Below are 22,228 nucleotides of genomic sequence, written 5' to 3'. Positions count from 1 at the left end.
ATAGATACAAATGGGTATGATCTGATCGCTATTACAGAGACGTGGTTGCAAGGTGACCAGGGCTGGGAACTGAATATTCCAGGGTATTTGTCAATTTGGCAGGATAGACAGAAAGGAAAGGGAGGTGGGGTGGCTTTGTTGGTAAAGGATGGGATCAGTGCAGTGGTGAGAAGTGATATTGGCTCAGAAGATCAAGATGTAGAATCGGTTTGGCTGGAGATAAAAAATAATAAGGGAAAAAAGTCTCTGGTGGGTGTAGTCTACAGGCCCCCGAACAGTAGCAATTCTGTTGGACAGAGTATAAATCAACAAATAATGGAGGCCTGTAAAAAAGGTATGGTAATAATCATGCGTGATTTTAATCTCGATATTGATTGGACAAATCAAATTGGCCATGGTAGCCTTGGGTAGGAGCTCATAGAGTGTATCCGGGATGGCTTCCTAGAACAGTATGTATTGGAACCAACCAGGGAGCAGGCTATTTTGGATCTGGTACTGTGTAATGAGACAGAATTAATAAATGATCTCATAGTAAAGGATCCTCTAGGAAAGAGTGATCATAACATGGTTGAATTTCAAATTCAGTTGGAGGGTGAGAAAGTTGTATCTCAAACCAGTGTCCTGATCTTAAAAAAAGGCAATTACAATGGCATGAGGGCAGAACTGGCTATAGTGGACAGGAAAAATAAAGTAAAAGGTAAGACAGTTGAAATGCAGTGGCGGACATTTAAGGAGATATTTTATAACTCTCAACAAAAATATATTCCAGTGAGAAAGAATGATTTTAAGAGAAGGGCGCACTATCCGTAGCTAACTAAGGAAGTAAACGATTTTATCAAATTGAAAACAAAGACATACAATGTTGCCAAGAGGATTGGGAAATTTTTTTAAACCAGCAAAGGATGACTAAAAAAATAATAAAGAGAATGAATTATGAGAGTAAACTGGCAAGAAATATTAAAACAGATAGTAAGAGCTTCAACAGGTATATAAATGAAAGAGAGTAGCTAAAGTAAACGTTGGTCCCTTAGAGGATGAGAATGGGGAATTAATAATGGGGAATGGGGAAATGGCAGAGATTCTGAAGAAATATTTTGTATCGGTCTTCATGGTAGAAGGCACTTACAACATCCCAATAATGGACAATCAAGGGGCCACAGGGAGGGGGGAACTACAGGCAATCACTATCACTAAGGAAAAAGTACTTGGTAAATTAATGGGACTAAAAGACGTCAAGTCCCCTGGACCAGATGGCCTGCATCCTAGGGTCTTAAAAGAAGTGGCTGCAGAGATAGTGGATGCATTGGTTGCAATATACCAAAATTCTTTGGACTCTGGAGAGGTCCCAGCAGATTGGAAAACCGCAAATGTAACACCCCTATTTAAGAAAGGAGGGAGACAGAAAGCAGGAAACTATAGACCAGTAAGCCTAACATCTGTCGTTGGGAAAATGCTGGAGTCCTTCATTAAGGAAGCAGTAGCAGGGCATTTGGAAAATCATAATGCAGTCAAGCAGAGTCAGCATGGTTTTATGAAAGGGAAATCATGTTTAACAAATTTGCTGGAGTTCTTTGAGGATGTAACGAGCAGGGTGGATAAGGGTGAGCCAGTGGATGTGGTGTATTTAGATTTCCAGAAGGCATTTGATAAGGTGCCACATAAAAGGTTACTGCATAAGATAAGAGCTCACGGAATAGGGGGTAATATATTAGCATGGATAGAGAATTGGCTAACTAACAGAAAGCAGAGAGTCGGGGTAAATGGGTCATTTTCCGGTTGGCAAATGGTAACTAGTGGGGTGCCACAGGGATCGGTGCTGGAGCCTCAATTATTTACAATCTACACTAATGACTTGGATGACGGGACCGAGTGTAATGTAGCCAAGTTTGTGGATGATACAAAGATGGGTGGGAAAGCAAGTTGTGCAGAGGACTCAAAGAATCTGCAAAGGGATATAGACAGGCTAAGTGAGTGGGCAAACATTTGGCAGCTGGAGTATAATGTGGGAAAGTGCGAGGTTATCCACTTTGGCAGGAAAAATAAAAAAGCAAATTATTATTTAAATCGAGAGAGATTACAACATGCTACAGTTCAGAGGGACCTGGGGGTCCTTGTGCATGAAACACAAAAAGTTAGCATGCAAGTGCAGCAAGTAATCAAAAAGGCAAATGGGATGTTGGCCTTTATTGCAAGGGGGTTGGAGTATAAAAGCAGGGAAGTCCTGCTACAGGGTATTGGTGTGACCACACCTTGAGTACTGCTTACAGTTTTGGTCTCCTTACTTAAGGAAGGATATACTTGCATTGGAGGCAGTTCAGAGACGATTCACACGGTTGATTCCTGAGATGAGGGGTTTGACTTATGAAGAAAGGTTGAGCACATTGGGCCTATACTCATTGGAATTTAGAAGAATGAGAGGTGATCTTATTGAAACATATAAGATACTGAGGAGGCTTACAAGGTAATTGCATAGAGGATGTTTCCCCTCGTGGCGAAATCTAGAACTCAGGGGCATAGTTTCAGAATAAAGGGTCGCCCTTTTAGAACTGAGATGAGGAGGAATTTCTTCTCTCAGAGGGTCGTAAATCTGTGGAATTCTCCGCCCCAGAGAGCCGTGGAGGCTGGGTCATTAAATACATTTAAGGTGGAGATAAACAGATTATTACAAGATAAGGGAGTGAAGGGTTATGGGGAGTGGGCAGGGAAGTGGCTTTGAGCCCAAGATCAACCATGATCTTATTGAATGGCGGAGCAGGCTCAAGGAGCCAAGTGGCCTATTCCTGCTCCTATTTCTTATGTTCTTATTTTTTTTAATGTATGTTTTCAAATTAAACAGCATTAATAATGCAAGATTGGTTTTAAAAACATAGAAAATATGTCTGGTGAAACATAAAGGCAAGCTTAGGATAGGACTCCTGAACCACAGCCTGACAGGGCACTGTTGCTTCTTGTAGTGGCTGCTCTGCTTCTGCTGGCTCCTTGTCATCCTCCTTGACTTCCTCTTCCTTCTTATGCTGTACTATTCTACCAACTCACTCCAGTATGATTCTCTTAAGACATGGGCATCTTTGGAGGTCCTGGAGACTGGGCATTCACATCCAGGATTATTTAATAATGGTCACACACCATTTGAACATCTGTGAATGGTATTTTTTTCTGTTGATATACGCCATAAGATGTTACATGGGTAGTTGAATGACTATATGGGTGAAGTACATGGTGTCCCGTATCCTAAAAAGGCTATATCTTCTATTAAACCCTATCAGCCTCTCCTGTTGCTGAAGCACGGATCTAAATACAGTGTAGTCACCACCATGATAAAATAGGACAAATGTGATCCGAGCAATATAGCGATGAAAAGTAAAGTGACTGGAAGGACATAAAGGTTGATTGATGTACTTTTACTGGCAATATGGGCCTGATGTTGCTTTATGCTTACAGATCTGGCTCTAGGAAATGATACAATGTATCAGTGACTTCCTTGATGAAACGTAGACCCAGATATTACTCCTAATCCCTTGAATTTAGTGGGCCATTAGCATGCCCTAGGCATAGGAACAAGGGGACAGGAATAGACTATTCCACCCCTTGAGCCTGTTCCATCATTCAATCAGATCATGGTTGATCTTTACCTCAAATCCATTCACCCTCCTTTGTTCCATATCCCTTGATAACCTTACCTAAGAAAAGTCTCTCAATCTCACTCTTGAAATTTTCAATTGACCCAGCGTCCATAGCCTTTTTGGGGAGTGAGTTCAAGATTTCTATTACCATTTGTGTGAAAAAATGCTCTCTGATTTCACACCTGAATGGCCTAGCTGTACAGAGAGGAATATTGGGTAGCCTCCTCACACTGTGGCAGCTCTGTCATCTACTCTAGACATGCAGCTTTGGAAATGTTGATTTTATTTCAATATATAAAGCTGGCATTTTACAAAGAATCCTTACAAAATTATTAAGGGTGCCCGTGAGGATGGCAAATCTTTATCTGGATCATAACCGCTCAGAGTGAAGGAGATCGGCAAAAGATTAAAATTCAATTTCTGAAGCTGTATGGAACATTGTTTTCACTCACCATCAAGTCTCATTGTACTTGACATATTGCAAGAGAAGAAAAAATCCCTGGTTCACCTCAGCCACTGATTATCCTCCTGCTCTTCCAACATGACCAGAGTAATGAGATTTGCTGATGCCCTATGCCGCAGTGTGGACTGAAACAATTTAATCACTTTGTTCAATGTCTCCTGCTTTGCATCACTCTGTCCACTACCTTAACACCACTTTTAAAATGGGCATTATTAACATGATTTGGCAGGAAGACTACATTAGCAAATTTGTACATTGGCCTTTAATTAGTGCTTAACAAGCCCTTAACGAACCAAAACAAAAACATTAATGGCAGGTTTGTTGGTTAACATGCATTGAACTGGTTCAATCTGATAAGGAATTTTAGGATTGTGGGCAAAAATTAGCAGATGCTTTGTTAATGGGAGCAAACACAAATTAATGAACATTTGGCACCTGGATTAGCTCTAAACTATGTTGGAGTTTCACCACTAAAATACCTTGCAGGACACTATACTAAAATACAGGAAACTTTGGTTTATCCAGAGGTTGTACGTCCGGAAACCTCGATCTAACGGCAGAAATCAGCAGCCGTTTTGGTTAGGTTTTTTTTCTTCTCCTAGCATTTTTTTTAACAGTCAGGCTCTGGAAAGTGTCTCTGTAGCTTAGCAACAGCTTCAGAGACGCTTCCAAGGTACGGGCCGAGTGTTTACAAGCTGTTGCTAAGCAACAGTGTTTGTTGTCAGATACGGAGATGAAAACCTCTGTATCCTTCAACATTAGCGCTGGTCTATCCGGAAGTTTTGATAGATCGGCAGCAGCTCGGTCCCGTCGGTGCCGGATATCGCGAAGTTTCCTGTATTGGAGTAAAATTTTGTCTTCACTGCCTGTGTCGTAGTCTGGCAGAGCAGAACACCCGCCCTTTATAGAACCTCCATATCATCCAAGACCACATAGTGTAAATCAATGAAAGGTGGGGTTTGGTAACGGGTGGACGATTCGCTCTGCCAGATTACTGCCCAGGCAGTGAAGATGAAAATTTACCTTATTGCTCCTTTGAGGTATGTCTTTTAGTTTTGTTATTTCTTTTCTGCTTTCAAGTCTCTAACAATCTTTCAAAAATACCTACATAACTATAGTAAAGTGAACTTACTCTGATCAGATTTTTCATCAATATTAGTGTTCCTAACAGCACATGATGAATAATTCTCAAATTTCTCCTTCATGTCTGGTACACTTCCAGGCAGATCAACACTTTCAGTCACACAATCTTCCAATTCAGAAATACTTTTAGACCTGGGAACATTCACAGTTACTGGACAACCCGGCACTGGAGCATTTCTCTCCCAGGCATCTGCAAATAAAGACACTTTAGTGAGTAAATCAAACCATCTACAGTGTTATGCTTTCTATTATATTTATTAATGTTCTGATTAAACTATTCTGATAAATGTTCCTGTACTTGTATCATCTTTCCTCTATCTTTTCTAAGTGTTTGATGAATTGTCTTATAAGACAAAATGGGTAGAAATTCGGGAGCACCATTTTTGCCCAAATTCAGAGCTGCAGTACAACTGACTCATAGGGCTGGATTTTGATACTGGGGCGGGCTAGGGTCGTGTAATCCGCATTTCGTGTTAGCCACCCAATTCTAAATCGATGTGGGAAAATGATGCCATTTTAACGTAATTGGCCAATTGAATTACAACGTGTGGGAACCCATGGCCAATGAGTTTTTCCAGTCTGAAAGTCACCTCTGATGACGTCATCATTGCTGCTGCATTTAAGGTCTGCAACAAGCCTTGCTTCTTCTGCAGGCTGCCAACCTTTTGGCCTTTGCAGTGAAAGGCACTTGCAGGAAGAATGGCCAGCCAGAGACCATGGTTTGCACCCCGCTTCGATGAAATTGCCCTGCAAGCTTTAGTTGAGGGAGCAAGAGCACATAAAGAGGTGCTCTTCCCTTCTTCAGGGAGGAAGAAGCCTCCCCAGCAAAGCAAGGCTGTGTGGATCCAGGTGGCAGAGGAGGTCAATTCATTGTCAGTAACCCGCAGAACCTGGCTTCAGTGCAGAAAGAGTTTTCATGACCTTCTGTGCACTGGAAAAGTGAGTATGAATTTCCCATCGCACTCAATCTGATCCCCATTGTCTCTCCTCACCAGCACTCAGCTTTAGCAATCTCTTCCTCCACATCCCACTTGACACTGACATCCATGCATCCTTACCCATTCCCTCTCTCTCTATGGTCACATTCACCTAACTATTTGACTATGCAGCCCTCACACTCCCTATCACTGTGATGCTATGAAAGCAACTGACAACACACAGGGAGGGCCCTTGGTCTTGCCACCTCACTCCATCTTTGTCTCCTTCTAAGCATCTATGCTAAGAGATTAGCGTGTAAAGTTAAAGCACATGGGACTGGGGGTAAGGTACTGACTTAGACAGGGAACTGGTTGGCAGACAGGAAGCAAAGAGTTGGAATAAACAGGTCTTTTTCCGAGTGGCAGGCAGTGACTAGTGGGGTACCGCAGGGATCGGTGCTAGGACCCTAGCTATTCACAATATATATTAATGATCTAGACGAGGGAACTAGATGTAATATCTCCAAGTTTGCAGATGCCACAAGGCTGGGTGGGCGTGTGTGCTGTGAGGAGGATGCTGAGAAACTCCAGTATGATTTGGACAGGTTGGGTGATTGGGCAGATGCATGGCAGATGCAGTATAATGTGGATAAATGCGAGGTTATCCACTTTGGTGGCAAAAACAGGAAGACAGATTATTATCTGAATGGCAATAGATTGGGAGAAGGGGAAGTGCAACGAGACCTGGGTGTCCTTGTGCACCAGTCGCTGAAGGTAAGCATGTAGGTGCAGCAGGCGGTTAAGAAGGCAAATGGTATGTTGGCCTTCGTAGCGAGAGGGTTCGAGTACAGGAACAAGGATGCAGGAAGGATGTTCCCGATGGCGGGGGAGTCCAGAACCAGGGGTCACAGTCTAAGGATAAGGGGTAAGCCATTTAGGACAGAGATGAGGAGGAATTTCTTCACCCAGAGAGTGGTGAACCTGTGGAATTCTCTACCACAGAAGGCAGTTGAGGCCAATTCATTAAATATATTCAAGAAGGAGTTAGATATATTTCTTAAAGCTAAAGGGATCAAGGGATATGGGGAGAAAGCAGGGACAGGGTACTAAATTTGGATGATCAGCCATGATCTCATTAAATAACGAAGCAGGCTCGAGGGGCCGAATGGCCTACTCCTGCTCCTATCTTCTATGTTTCTATGCTATGGATTCTCTACACTCACTCCTTCATTCTCACTCAACCTCCACTTGTCTCCCTCATTGCAGGAAAAGGGAGCTCACAATAAGAGAAAGAGCGAGGACAGGAGGAGGGCCACCCTCAGTAGCCCACCTCACCCCCTGGGAGGATGCGGTCCTGGAGATCGTGGGAGTGGAGGAGGATGCGCAAGTGGGGGACGGACAGACGGGTGCATCACAGCAAGCTGGTGACAGAATAGTTTTCCATCTCTCTCATTGGCATTGCATGAGTCGCTGATAATGATTCTGAAGCTCTAACAGATGGACTTATGATCATCTGCAATATGCAATGTGCATGTAACATTGGCATCACATCCCTGACTCTTTCCTTTACTCCCCCACAGGACCATCGCAAGCACCCATCTCCACTAACCAGGAGGAAGAGCCTGAGCATCCAGACTCCTCAGAGGAAGCTGCAACCTCTGAGGGCGCAGCGTCAGCAGAATTAAGCGCACCCTGCACCAGCGCAGAAACTCACACCTCGGTGGGACCTTCAGGACATAGAGTAGAGTGTGTCACAGCTCACAAGTGAGCATCAGCAGATGGTGGAGACAAGGGCAGCAGTGGAGAGTCCTAGTCGGAGGGCGCAGGACTCTCCCAGCTCGGATCAGCTGCATGTCGACCCTCTGCCTCTGGGTCCATCCACAAGATCAGCGGTGCTGGAACTCCAGGAACAGACGGAGGAGTCTCTGGCAGGTTTTGTCTCCAGGGACGCTGCGAGTGTGGAGCGAATGGAGGAGTCCACTGCGAACATGAGCAGAGCCTTTGTGGAGTCATTGGTGCATGAACGCATCACCATGGAAAGGATGGCAACCTCCATGGAGGTGATAAGTCGCCAGAGTGCAGAAAACATGGTGAGTGTTCTGAATAGAATGACATCTCTGGAGGAGCGATGGTCATCTATTGAACAGAGAAAACAGACCTTCATGGAAGTCCTTCTGAGTAGGACTGCCAGTGCAGATACGGGTCCCCATGGCCCCCCTGATGTGCAGCAAGGTGCTCTCAAGCCACTTGCAAGCACTGAGGGGGACCTGACCCATGAGAGGGAACTTGGTGGCAGACATCAAAGAAGTGGGGGCTCCTCTCCAAGCGCTCACACTTCCATGCCACTGCAGAGCCCTCGGTCAGGGCCCCACCAGAGTCCACACCCAACTGAGATCGGCGTCTCAACCCCTGCACAGCTGCAGGAGCAGCAGACTGTTGGCGAGCCCTCACAGGCTCGCAACCCCAGAAGACGCCCGCCAAAGGTGTCGAGACAGGAGCAGCAAGAAAGTGAGCAAGGGGTCTCCACATCTGCTGAAGCCACAGGGGATGCACCACAGGAGATGCACCACATAGGAGCACGCATAAGAGAAAGATACTGCACAAATAGTCACAAGGGTAGTCACTTGTGTGAAATTTTATGTTTTATGTTAAAAAGCCATCAGATGATTACTGTAAATGAAAAATCTGATGGCTACTGCTGTGGTTGTGGTGTGTGTCATTGCGCGAATGGGACTTCCACATTGAGGGCTTAGGATTACTTGCAATTGTTAGTATGGTGGTCAAATTGCTAGGAAACCGCTGGTTCTTGGCCATTGTCGATGCTCAGGTAAGAAGCTGCTAGGCAAAAGTGCTTGATTGGCTAGACTAAGCAAATCTGGCCAAGATGAGTGCGTTCCTTGCATTCCAGGCAGCAATGTTCTCGCGTACTGCTGCCGCTGGTTGATGGGCCTCTGCAAGATGTTCATTTTCGCTCTCCTCCTCCTCCTCTACCTACTCATCTGAGGAGGCTATGTGAGGATCCACTTGGTCCTCAGGAATCTGCAAGCCATGACGCTGTGCCATGTTGTGAAGTGCACAGCAAACCACGACGATTCTGGAGACCCTGGCTGCTGAGTACTGCAGGGCTCCACCGGATCTATCCAGGCATCTGAAGCGCATCTTCAGCAAACCGATGGTTTGCTCAATTATGGCTCTGGTGGACATGTGGCTGGAGTTGTAGCTCTCCTCAGCTTCGTTGGATGGGCTCCTCAACGGTATCATTAGCCACGTCTTCAGGGGATAGCCCTTGTCTCCAAGTAGCCATCTGTTAAGTTAGTCTGGTGGACTGAATAGCGGAGGCACACTAGACTGGCGCAGTATGAAGGAGTCATAGAAACATAGAAGATAGGAGCAGGAGTAAGCCATTCGGCCCCTCGAGCCTGCTCCGCCATTCAATGCGATCATGACTGATCATCCAAGTTCAGTACCCGGTCCCTGCTTTCTCCCCATACCCCTTGATCCCTTTAGCCTTAAGAAATATATCCAACTCCTTCTTGAATATATTTAATGAATTGGCCTCTACTGCCTTTTGTGGTAGAGAATTCCACAGGTTCACCACTCTCTGGGTGAAGAAATTCCTCCTCATGTCTGTCCTAAAAGGCCTACCCCTTATCCTTAGACTGTGTGTACTGGTCTCGCTAGACGTACTCCTATCTAGTTATCCAGCCAGCTAAACACTCATTCAAATAATTCCTCGAGAAGCGGGTTGCTGTTTTGAAGCTTTACTTGAACAAATTTGTGAAACTGTAAACAAAGACAAAGTATGTTTTGTACATAGAGCTGAGTACTATACATTAGATGTTACATAAGATATAAACATGCTTATGACAACAGAATAGACTAATTGTATAACTAAATAGCACTGAAGCTAAACCTCGGTATCTAACAGCTAATAACTTCTTTTGGCAAAGTTTTGTCAAAATACTACACTGACATGGTTGTTATCATGTTACTAAACAAGGATACTCACAGACATTGCGTCTTGCCTAGCGTATAAGAAAGGATGGCGTAGGATTCAGAATGACTGCCTCATGTGAGCTCCTTCACAACTCAGCAGAACACTCCCTGGAATACTACTTCCGGGTCAAACAGGAAGAAAGGTCAAATAACTGCTATACACTGACTACCACTAGAGGGTGCTATCTGCATGTAATAAGTCCAGAACACTCCCCGTCTGGAGTTGTTAACGACCCCACATAATCCTCACTCTACTTATCACTGGAGTCCTCTGGCGACAAAAGAAGGACCACCTCTGAGAAGTCCGTTGGTGTCGACGATAGGATGCAGCTTCCGTAGACTGCTGTGAGGGGGTAGGTTGCATTCTGCTGTTATGCACGTCAACTCTTCTGAGTAACACTCATGTTGCACGCTCTTCATCACAAGGATTTTGGCTCTCTTGAGCTCCTCTTCAAAGGGACTCTTACGACAGATGTGCCACCCATGGCAGCTACTCTCTTGTGTAGACTGGGAGAAGGTATGAGCTATGTGGGTTAGGCGTGCTACTGTCTTTATGAGAATGTTCCATTTGGAGAAACGCTTGAAGCGTTTGGTGCTCATCAGGTCCTCAGAGATTTGAGTAATGTTCGCTGTGACTTGTGGGCGTATCTCAGAGTCAGAAACAGGGTTGAGGAGGTCGAATGACTCATTGAGTTCAGAGGAGTGCAGGGACTGATCCTGAAGAAAAGCAGGCCCTGACAGCCAAGTCGTGCTGCTGAGAAGGGATGCTGTTACAGATCTAGACCCATGGTCAGCTGGGTTCAGGTCTGTGGGGACGTACCTCCACTGGTTGGGGGATGTGGACTGTCGAATACGTTGGACCCTGTTGTTCACGTAGACGTAGAATCGCCTAGTTTGGTTATGGATGCATCCTAGCACCACTTTGCTGTTTGTATAATATTTGATGATGTCGAACTTCGGATCAATCTCCTCTACTATGAACTCTGCAATCTCAACTGCTAATACTGCTGTGCACAGTTCCAATCTGGGTATGGTGAGGTCTGGCTGGGGTGCCAACTTGGCCTTTCCAAAGACGAAGCCGACTTTGCTTTGTCCATCTTGAGTGGTGACCTTCAGATAAGCCACACCTGCAATGGCCTTAGCGGATGCATCTGCAAAGACACAAATCTCCTTGAATTAGACATTGGAGGGAGAGAAGGACGTATAAGAGCAAGGTATCTGGATCTCCTGTAAGTCTTGAAGTGAGTCTCTCCATCTGTCCCACTCTGCTTCCATCTCTTCAGGGAGGGGTGAATCCCACTCTTCAGCACGTGTAGAGAGTTCCCTGAGGAGCAGCCTGCCTTGTATCGTGACAGGGGCTAAGAAGCTGAGAGGGTCGTATAGGCTGTTGACTGTAGAGAGCACTCCTCTACGTGTGAAGGGTTTCTTGTCATCTAAGGCTTGGAATGTGAACGTGTCTGTTGCTATGTTCCAAGACACTCCTAGGCTACGCTGTAGGGGGAGGTCATCAGTGAAGAGGTCTAGATCCTTGACGTCCTTAGCACGATCTTCAGGGGGAATGCCTCCATCACTGCTGGTCTGTTAGAGGCTATCTTGTGTAGCCTGAGGTTGGATAGTGCAAGTAGTTCCTGGGCTCGTCCAAGGGTACTGATGGCCTCTGCTTCGGTCGGGAATGACTTCAGTGCGTCGTCGACATAGAACTCTCGTTCGATGAACCCTCTCACATCACTGCCAAAGTCATCTTCTTCTTCCTTGGCAGCCCTCCTTAGTCCGTATATGGCGACAGCAGGGGACGGGCTATTCCCGAAGACATGGACATGCATTCTGTAGTCCACAATGTCTCTGCTGGGGTCATTGTTGCGATACCACAGGAAACGGGGGAAGTCTCTGTGGTCTTCTCTCACCACAAAGCAGTGAAACATGTGCTGGATATCGGCAGTGATGGCGACGGGCTCTTTCCTGAATCTCATGAGTACCCCCAAGAGGCTGTTGTTGAGATTGGGCCCTGTGAGGAGTACATCGTTGAGAGAGACTCCCTGATATGGTGCACCAGAGTCAAACACCACGCGGATCTGTTCCGGCTTTTTGGGGTGATAGACTCCGAAGGAGGGGAGGTACCAACACTCTTGGCCTTCCTGGAGTGGAGGAGCTAGCTCTGCACGATCGTTGACAAGCATTTTCCTGACAAACTCTAGGAAGTGTGCTTTCATCTTTGGCTTCTTCTCTAGTGTGCGACGGAGTGAGTTAAGACGATTATAGGCATACTCCCTGTTGTTCGGCAGCCGTCGTCTGGGGTTCTGGAAGGGTAAGGGTGCAACCCAGCTGTTAGAGCTGTCACGAGAGACCTCATTGTCCATAATCTGGAGGAATCTCATGTTGTCGATCGATGGAGCAAGTTTGTGGTCATTGGCGGTGCGACAGAAGACTGACTGACCCGGGTTCTCTCCAGTGAGCATCATCTGTGTGCTGTTTGTGGAGATCAGCACTGGGGGGTTCTGAGGCTGGGCCGTATGACTGAACTTCTCTGTCACTCGGGTCTGACTACTGCATGGGGTAAGGTAGCTTGGACGACCATTCTCCAGGATGGAAGTCTTGAGTGTGCGCACCAGAGATGGCTTGTGAGCGCCCTTGAGGCACACATCTCCAACAACGACCCAGCCGAGGTCTAGCCTTTGGGCGAAAGGGACGTCATGTGGACCGTTGATCTGTTTCCTTATCTTATGTACCCTCAGGTTGTCCCTTCCCAACAACAGGAGTATGTCTGCGTCTGGATCAAGAGGTGGGATCTCGTCTGCAATGCGTCTCAGATGACAGTGGTGATGAGCTGCATTCGGAGTGGGTATCTCAGAACGGCTGTCGGGGACTTGTTTACATTCGATGAGTGTAGGAAGGGGGAGACTAATCTTCCCGTCGGCAGACTCAACAACATAACCACAGTCCCTCCTGCCGGCTGTCTCTGAAAGTCCAGCACACATCTTCAGCGTGTAAGGCGATGGACTTCCTTTGACCTTGAAGATGTCGAAGAACTAGGTTCTTGCTAGAGAACAGTTGCTTTGTTCGTCTAGTATGGCATACATCTTTTCAGATTCCTGGCAACGTCCTACAGGGTACACATTAACGAGGCATATCTTGGAGCATGCTCTTGCGCTCACTCCTTCTCCACACACCTCGGTGCACTTGGATGTAACCTCCAGAGAGGTGGCTCCGTCTCTCACCTCGCCGTGCTCTGAGGAGGGAGGAGACGACTCTGACTTCCAAGGAGCTGGGCCTGGGTGGAGTGCTGAAATGTGCCGATCACTTTCACATTCTGTGCATTTTGCATCTACCTTGCAGTTCTTGGCGAGATGGTTTGTGGAAGAGCAGCACTTGAAACATATAGAGTTCTCTTTGAGATACTGTTTGCGGTCTTCCAGGGACTTCTCTCTGAAGCCTCTGCACTTCTTTAATGGATGGGGCTTGTTGTGGATGGGGCTTTGTTTGCTCATATCCTCAGATTTCTTCTGATCTCTTGTGTTCTTGGTTGAAGACACTTGCATTTTGTGGATAGATATTGGTGTCTTTCCATGTCTGTCAAACTTGTCTCTTCTGGCAAGTGCTGTGTGGGAGGAGAAGAGGTTGAAGCTGGGGTCGGTCCTGGCTTTGGCTTCTCTACGGATGAAGTTGGCAAACACAGAGAATGGAGGGAAGGTAATGTTGTGCTTTAGCTTGGACTCTGACCTGAATGATATCCACTTCTCCTGCAGATTGAATGGAAGCTTCTCAATGATGGGACTGATATACCTATCAATTCATTCCATGAAAAGCGACGAGTTAAGATAGTAACTATAGGTTTTTATTGGCTAAATAACAGAGCCCACCCTCGTGGGTGATCGGTTCCAGCAAGGAAGAATACTAGCCAAGCAATCACCTTTATACCTGGGCAAGCAGGCGGAGCCATGGGCGGAGTCAGCTGAGGTATGCCTAGGTATAACAGCGTGCAAGGCAAGAGGTAACCTTGTGTAGGTGATAACAACAGTGTAACAATAACAGTGGTTTACCACAGGGACTTACCCCTCTGGAAGTGTCTAAGTTTGAAAGGCCGGGTAGGTAGCCATCCTGCTTTGCATCTTCGAGTTCCGACAACAGATCTCCAAGGTCGCGGAGCTTCTGGGGTTACTTATTTGTCAACTTCGGAAAGTTCTCCAACCTGGCAAAGAGAGCCCTTTCAATGGCTTCAGGTGAGCCATAGCTTTCTTCCAGCCTCACCCAAGCCATCATCAACCCAACTGGCGGAAGTCTCACATTGACCGCTTTTATCCTGCGTGCCTGTCCGGCGGACTCTCGGCTGAGCCATTTGATGAGGAGGTCGAGCTCTTCTCCTGCCAATAGATCTAAGCCCGATATGGCACCGTGGAAGGAGGACTTCCAGGCCCAATAATTCTCTGGTCTATCATCAAACGTGGTTAACCCTGTAGTCACCAGCTGGCTGCGTGCCAGGTATTTGGCAAGGTCATAGGTGGTGGGGCCTGTGCCATGGTTGCCTTGAGTAGGGGCTCTGTTGGGGGTCTCAAGGAAACGAGAGGGGGTTTGCTGCTGACTTTCTCTCTTCAGCGCTCCATTCCTCTGCACGGTGTCCTCTGTTCTGCGGGGGAGGATCCTGTGACTTGGGGCACGCAGTCCATTTTGACCTTGGTTGGTGACATGGGGCATGTTATATGAAGTGCTTGAGTCTGTAGAGATGTGCGGGTCTTCATCTCTCTCTCTCGTAAACTGTGTGTCGGCTTGGTCGCTCACGTAATCTGTGGTACGCTGTAGTCGACTCTGACGCGGAACGGGAATTAAAGGTTTGTTAGCTATCTCAGGATCAGCTTCCACCAAAACTGCCTCCAATATTTGTGCCTCAGCTAATGCAGCATCTATCTCTTTTTCTTCCTGCAGAGCATCTAATATGGCTTGGAGACGGGCCTGTTCAACTTGGAGACCAACTTGGAGACAGGCCTGGTCAACTTGATGGTTAGCTTGGAGACGGGCCTGTTCGACTTTTATTTCTATTTCTTTGTTGGCATAAGCAGCTCTGGCTTGGGCTGCTTCTAGCCTAGCCCATGCTTTGGCGATGGCCATGCTTACCCTAGAACCACCTGATGACCGTGAACCGGCTGATGACCTAGAACCAGCTGACGATCTGTAGTAACGAGAGCTTATAGACAGATTGTCACATTCTTCAGTTTCATCTAACTGCTTAAGGCCTTCTACTCGCTGAGTAGCGTTTTCAGTATTACCTCCTGCCATGATGATGTGAGGTAAGTGTAGTGTACAAGGTGAAGACTTAAGCTGGCTGTGTCGTGATGGCTTACTCTGCGCCTAGATGATGGCCACTTATCTCTGAGTCCTTGCTACTCCATGTGGAGGATCTCCTCTCTTCACAGCTAGCCGTAATGCTGTCTTTTCACTGTACTGGTCTCGCTAGACGTACTCCTATCTAGTTATCCAGCCAGCTAAACACTCATTCAAATAATTCCTCGAGAAGCGGGTTGCTGTTTTGAAGCTTTACTTGAACAAATTTGTGAAACTGTAAACAAAGACAAAGTATGTTTTGTACATAGAGCTGAGTACTATACATTAGATGTTACATAAGATATAAACATGTTTATGACAACAGAATAGACTAATTGTATAACTAAATAGCACTGAAGCTAAACCTCGGTAGCTAACAGCTAATAACTTATAGACAAAGTATTGTCAAAATACTACACTGACAAGGTTGTTATCACGTTACTAAACAAGGATACTCACAGACATTGCGTCTTGCCTAGCATATAAGAAGGGATGGCGTAGGATTCAGAATGACTGCCTCATGTGAGCTCCTTCACAACTCAGCAGAACACTCCCTGGAATACTACTTCCGGGTCAAACAGGAAGGAAGGTCAAATAACACACTGCTATACAATAACACTGCTATACACTGACTACCACTAGAGGGTGCTATCTGCATGTAATAAGTCCAGAACACTGTGACCCCTGGTTCTGGATTCCCCGACCATCGGGAACATCCTCCCTGCATCTAGTCTGTCCAGTCCTGCCAGAATTTTATAAGTTTCAATGAGATCCCCTCTCATTCTTCTAAACTCCAGCAAGTACAAGCCCAATCGACCCAATCTCTCCTCATACGTCATTCCTGCCATCCCAGGTATCAGCCTGGTGAATCTTTGCTGAACTCCTTCCATGGCAAGAATATCCTTCCTCAGATAAGGCGACCAAAACTGCACACAATACTCAAGATGTGGTCTCAATTTAATTCAATTCAATTCAAATCGCTTTATTGGCATGATGACAAGGTACATCTTATGTTGCCAAAGCATCGAAAAATATTCATGGTTGAACACATAAATACAGATCTATCCATACAGTGTATAAACAGATATATCCCTGAGTGTATAAATATACATTCATATAATTTGTATATACTCTTTTCTTATATTTAGTGGTTGTCCCTCTGTTTATGGCAAGCTGTAACATAGTGTGCCACTAAGGTTACACAATTTCTCTCTTCCCCTAGTAGTTATGGGAGTTTTTGGTCGTCATTCAAATTTCTGAATTCCGGGCATATTTTTGTGAATTTTGGGTAGAAATTCTCCCTTATGCCCTGATATTTTCTACAAGCTGTGAGGAAGTGCATCTCTGTCTCCACCGCTCCCTGACTGCAGTGAGAGCATATCCTGTCCTCTCTTGGTAGCCGGGTCTGCCTGTGTCTACCTTTTTCGATCGCCAGGCTATGTTCACTAAGTCTGTACATTGCCAAGGTTTTTCTCAGTTTGCTATCCTTTACCATGGTCAGGTAATCAGCCATGTTGTATTGTCTGTTTAGGGCCAAGTAGCAATTGAGTTTGTTTTGGATTTTTGTTGTTTCTGCCCAATATGACAGATATTTTTCCTTTTGCTTAGTGACGATTGTGTTGGGTCGAATTCTTTGTGTTACGCTGTCACTGTCCTGGGGCTGGTTATTGTTAGTAGTGTTAGTAGTTACTTCACTGAATCCCAGGACTAGTTGACTGAGGGTATTCTTCTTTATGGTCCTCTCTTGGCATTTCAGGGCTTCGTAATGATAGCAGTGGGGGTTGCTCATTTTTAGGTGTTTCCAAAATTTGGTGACTCTTTTTTGGATAGTGATTATTAATGGATATTGGCCTCGTTCTGCCCTGCATGCATTGTTTACGGTTTTCCTTTGAGTCTGGAGGATACTTTTACAGAATTCTGCATGTAGGATCTCAATTGGGTGTTTGTCCCATTTTGCAAATTCTTGTTGTGTTAGCGGTCCCCACACCTCACTGCCATAGAGTACAATTGGTTCAATTACTGATTTAAAAATTTTGAGCCAAATGCTAATTGGGATTTCTATTTGGATTGATTTTTTAATGGCATAGAAAGCCCTTCTTGCTTTCTCTTTCAGTTCATTCACAGCCAGATGAAAATTTCCCGTAGAACTGATTTTTAAGCCCAAGTATGTGTAGTTAGTGGTTTGTTCAATTTTGGTTGTTCCTAGTGTGAAATTTATTTTGGATCCCTGATGTCTGGATCTTTGCTGGAACACAAGGCCCTGTACAACTGCAGCAAGACATCCTTGTTCCTGTACTCAAACCCTATCGCTATGAAGGCCAACATGCCATTTGCCTTCTTAACCGCCTGCTGCACCTGCATGCTTACCTTCAGCGACTGGTGCACAAGGACACCCAGGTCTCGTTGCACCTCCCCTTCTCCCAAGCTACTGCCATTCAGATAATAATCAGCCTTCCTGTTTTTGACACCAAAGTGGATAACCTCATATTTATCCACGTTACCCTGCCATGCTTCTGCCCAATCACCCAACCTGTCCAAATCATCCTGTAGTTTCTCAGCATCCTCCTCACAGCACACACGCCCACCCAGCTTTGTGTCGTCTGCAAATTTGGAGATATTACATCTAGTTCCCTTGTCTAGATCATTAATATATACAGGAAACTTTCGTTTAACCGGAGGTTAAATGTCCGGAAAGCTCTATCTACCGGCAAAATTCAGGAGCCGTTTCCTATAAGTTTTTTTACTTCTCGTTGCTTTTTTTTCCAGTCAGGCTCTGCAAGGTCTAGCTGAAGCTGTTGCTTAGCTACAGAGACGCTTTTAAGCTGTGGCCGACTGTTTTGAAGCTGTTGCTAAGCAACAGGGTTTGTTGATTCACACGGAGCTCAAAAGCTCCGTATGTTTTAACATTAGCGCTGGTTTCGACTGCAATTTTGATGGTACGGCACCAGCTCAGTCCTGTCAGTGCTGGATACCAGAAAGTTTCCTGTATTGTGAATAGCTGGGGTCCAAGGACCGATCCCTGCGGTACCCCACTAGTCACTGCAACTGCCAGGGTACTTGGCACAAACATGCAAAATTTCCTTCTTGTGGTCACACACCAGCTGAACGTTAAGGGAGTGTAAGCCCTTGCGGTTGACAAAAATACCTGGATTGCAATGGGTTGCCTTAAGGGCCACATGTGTGCAGTCAACAATGCCCTGTGATATGCCTATCAATTAGTCCAATAAAAGGCGACGAGTTAAGAACGTAACTGAAGGTTTTTATTGGCTAAATAACAGAGCCCACCCTCGTGGGTGATCCGATCCAACAGGGAGGAATACTAGCCAGTCAGCTACCTTTATACCTGGGCAGGTAATGGGCGGAGTCGGAGGTGGTCAGCCCAGGTATAACAGTGCGACAAGAGGCGACCTCGTGTAGTGATGTGACAGTGAGAACAGTGAGAACAATATACAGTGATAACTATAACAGTGGTTTACCACATTCACCCCTTGTTTAGATTAGAGTCCGGCGGGGTGAAGTGTATTACCAGCTCTGGTATGTCAGTCTGTCCGGAGGCTTCGTTAGCCTCTCCGATCGTCGCAGCGGCGGTGTTACATTATCCGGTGTTAAAGCTGGTGTCTGCGTAGTCGGCAAAGGCTCGTGGGGTTCCGGCATGCCGTCTACCTCGGCTGGACTCGGGGGGTTGGGAGGGGGGGGTGAGGGTGCGAGGTCTCGTAAGGAGACAGTGTCCTCCCGTCCGTCTGGGTAAGCCACATAGGCGTACTGGGGGTTGGCGTGCAGGAGGTTCACCTTCTCGACCAGGGGGTCCGTTTTATGGGCCCTCACGTGCTTTCGCAGCAAGACGGGTCCCGGAGAGGTCAGCCAGGTTGGTAGGGTGGTTCCCGTAGTCGACTTCCTGGGGAAGACAAACATTCGAGCATGGGGGGTGGTGTTAATGGCAGTGCAAAGTAGTGACCGGATGGAGTGCAGCGCAATCGGGAGGACCTCTTGCCAGCGGGAGGTTGGGAGGCCCTTAGACTTTAAGGCTAAGAGGGTGGCCTTCCATACCGTCGCGTTCTCTCTTTCCACCTGGCCGTTCCCTCGGGGGTTGTAGCTGGTGGTCCTGCTTGCTGCAATACCCCTCTCCAATAGGAACTGACGGAGTTCCTCGCTCATGAAGGAGGCGCCCCGGTCACTATGTATATAGTTCGGGAACCCGAACAAGGCGAAGAGTTTGTTCAGGCATTTAATGACCGTGTTACTGGTCATGTCTGGGCAGGGGAAGGCAAAGGGGAAACGGGAGTACTCATCAACGATGTTGAGGAAGTACACATTACGGTCGGATGACGGTAGGGGCCCCTTGAAGTCGATGCTCAGACGCTCGAAGGGGCGGGTGGCCTTGATCAGGCTTGCTCTGTCCGGCTTATAGAAGTGCGGTTTGCACTCAGCACAGATCTGGCAGTTCCTGGTCATGGTCCTGACCTCCTCGATGGAGTATGGCAGGTTGCGGGCCTTAATGAAATGGTAGAGTCTGGTGACTCCGGGGTGGCAGAGGTCATTGTGGAGGGTCTGAAGTCTATCACTTTGCGCGCTGGCGCATGTAATGCGTGAAAGAGCATCAGGGGGGTCGTTCAGTTTACCGGGCCGGTACAAGATCTCATAATCATAGGTGGAAAGCTCGATTCTCCACCTCAAGATTTTGTCGTTCTTGATCTTGCCCCTCAGCTTGTTATTAAACATGAAGGCAACCGAGCGTTGGTCGGTGAGGAGGGTAAATCGTTTGCCTGCCAAGTAGTGCCTCCAGCGCCGTACTGCCTCCACAATTGCCTGGGCTTCCTTCTCGACCGATGAGTGTCGGGTCTCGGGGCCCTGTAGGGTCCTTGAGAAGAAGGCTACCGGCCTACCCTCCTGGTTAAGGGTAGCGGCTAGGGCGAAGTCGGATGCATCGCTCTCCACTTGGAAGGGGATTGACTCATCCACTGCGTGCATTGTGGCCTTGGCTATGTCTCCCTTAATGAGGGAGAAGGCCGCGCACGCCTCTTCCGTGAGGGGGAAGGATGTGGTTTTCAGGAGGGGTCTGGCTTTGTCCGCATAATTGGGTACCCATTGGGCATAGTAGGCGAAAAGCCCCAGGGTTCTCCTAAGTGCTTTTGGACAGTGGGGGAGGGGTAGCTCCATGAGGGGGCGCATTCTTTCGGGGTCGGGGCCGATGACTCCGTTCTCTACTACACAGCCAAGGATGGCAAGGCGCGCTGTGTTAAACACGCATTTCTCCTTATTGTAGGTGAGGTTCAGCCGTTGGGCCGTACGGAGGAATTTCTCCAGATTCACGTCATGGTCCTGCCGGTTGCGGCCGCAGATGGTGACGTTATCGAGATAGGGGAAAGTGGCCTGTAGTCCGTTCTGGTCAACCATCCGGTCCATCTCCCGTTGGAAAACCGAGACCCCGTTGGTGACACCAAAGGGGACCCTAAGGAATTGGTAGAGGCGGCCATTCGCCTCGAAGGCGGTGTACTGGCTGTCCTCCGGGCTGATGGGGAGTTGGTGGTAGGCCGACTTGAGGTCGATGGTCGAGAATACGCGGTATTGTGCAATCTCATTGACCATGTCCGATATGCGGGGGAGGGGGTATGCGTCCAGCTGGGTGTATCTGTTTATGGTCTGGCTGTAGTCGATAACCAGGCGATTTTTGTCGCCGGTCTTGACTACCACCACCTGGGCACGCCAGGGGCTGCTGCTCCCCTCAATAATGCCCTCTTTCAGGAGTCGCTGCACCTCAGAGCTAATGAAGGCTCTGTCCCCAGCGCTGTACCGCCTGCTCTTAGTAGCGACAGGTTTGCAGTCGGGGGTGAGGTTAGCGAACAGGGAAGGTGGCGGTACCTTGAGGGTGGATAGGCTGCAGGTGTTACGCGGTGGGCGGTTTAACTTTCGCTGGTTGTCGACTGTGAGTGGGGGGAGGGGTCCACCGTATGCTAGGGTTACACTTTGGAGGTGGGATTGGAAGTCCAGCCCTAGTATGATGGCAGCGCACAGCTGGGGGAGTACGAGGAGTTTAAAATTTTTATACTCTGTCCCTTTAACCGACAATGTCACGACACAGTAGCCGCTGATGTCTGTGGCGTGCGACCTCGATGCCATCGAGATGCGGCTGCGCGTTGGCAGGACGGGGAGGGAGTAGTGGCTCACCGTGTCTGGGTGGATGAAGCTCTCCGTGCTTCCGCTGTCGAACAGGCAGGTCGTGGCGTGGCCGTTGACTTTGATGTCCATCATTGAGCTGGCCAGGTGGTGCGGGCGGGCTTGATCCAGGGTCACGGAAGCTAGGGTGTAGATGAGCGCGTCGTTGTCATGACAAGATGGCGGCGAAGATGGCGGCCCCCGTAGTTCACATGAGGCTCTGTTTAAATCGTTTGCCCCGCGCAAAGATGGCCGCCCCTGCTGTTCCCATGAGGCTCTGCAGGCTTCGGCTGCCCCGCACAAAGATGGCCGCCCCTGGTTTTCCCATGAGGCTCTGCAGGCTTCGGCTGCCCCGCACAAAGATGGCCGCCCCTGGTTTTCCCATGAGGCTCTGCAGGCTTCGGCTGCCCCGCACAAAGATGGCCGCCCCCAGGGTTCGCATGAGGCACTGCTGGCTTCTGAGGATTTGCTTCTGCAGGCCTTGGAGAAGTGGCCTTTCTTGAGGCAGGTTTTGCAGGTCGAGTTTTTGGCTGGGCAGCGCGACCTCGGCTGCTTCTCCTGGCCGCAAAAGAAGCAGCCAGCGGCCCGATCGGGGTTGCCTGATGTCGGGGCCGGTACCG

General features: G+C 47.6%; 1 protein-coding gene across 1 annotated transcript in view; it reads right to left on the bottom strand.

Moving 5' to 3' along the window:
- Positions 1–22,228, bottom strand: part of kifl (kinesin family-like) — a 205,785-nt gene that overhangs the window by 164,048 nt on the left and 19,509 nt on the right. Inside the window, exon 2 of the mRNA XM_085962276.1 lies at positions 5,219–5,419. Coding sequence (XP_085818402.1) covers positions 5,219–5,419 — 201 coding nt within the window. The remainder of the gene's footprint in view (positions 1–5,218; positions 5,420–22,228) is intronic.

This window comes from Somniosus microcephalus, chromosome 1 (genome assembly GCF_052327205.1).
Source record: "Somniosus microcephalus isolate GS21.2 chromosome 1, FLI_Smic_1.0, whole genome shotgun sequence".
Lineage (NCBI taxonomy): Eukaryota > Metazoa > Chordata > Chondrichthyes > Squaliformes > Somniosidae > Somniosus > Somniosus microcephalus.
This window is presented reverse-complemented; position numbering and strand designations above follow the sequence as displayed.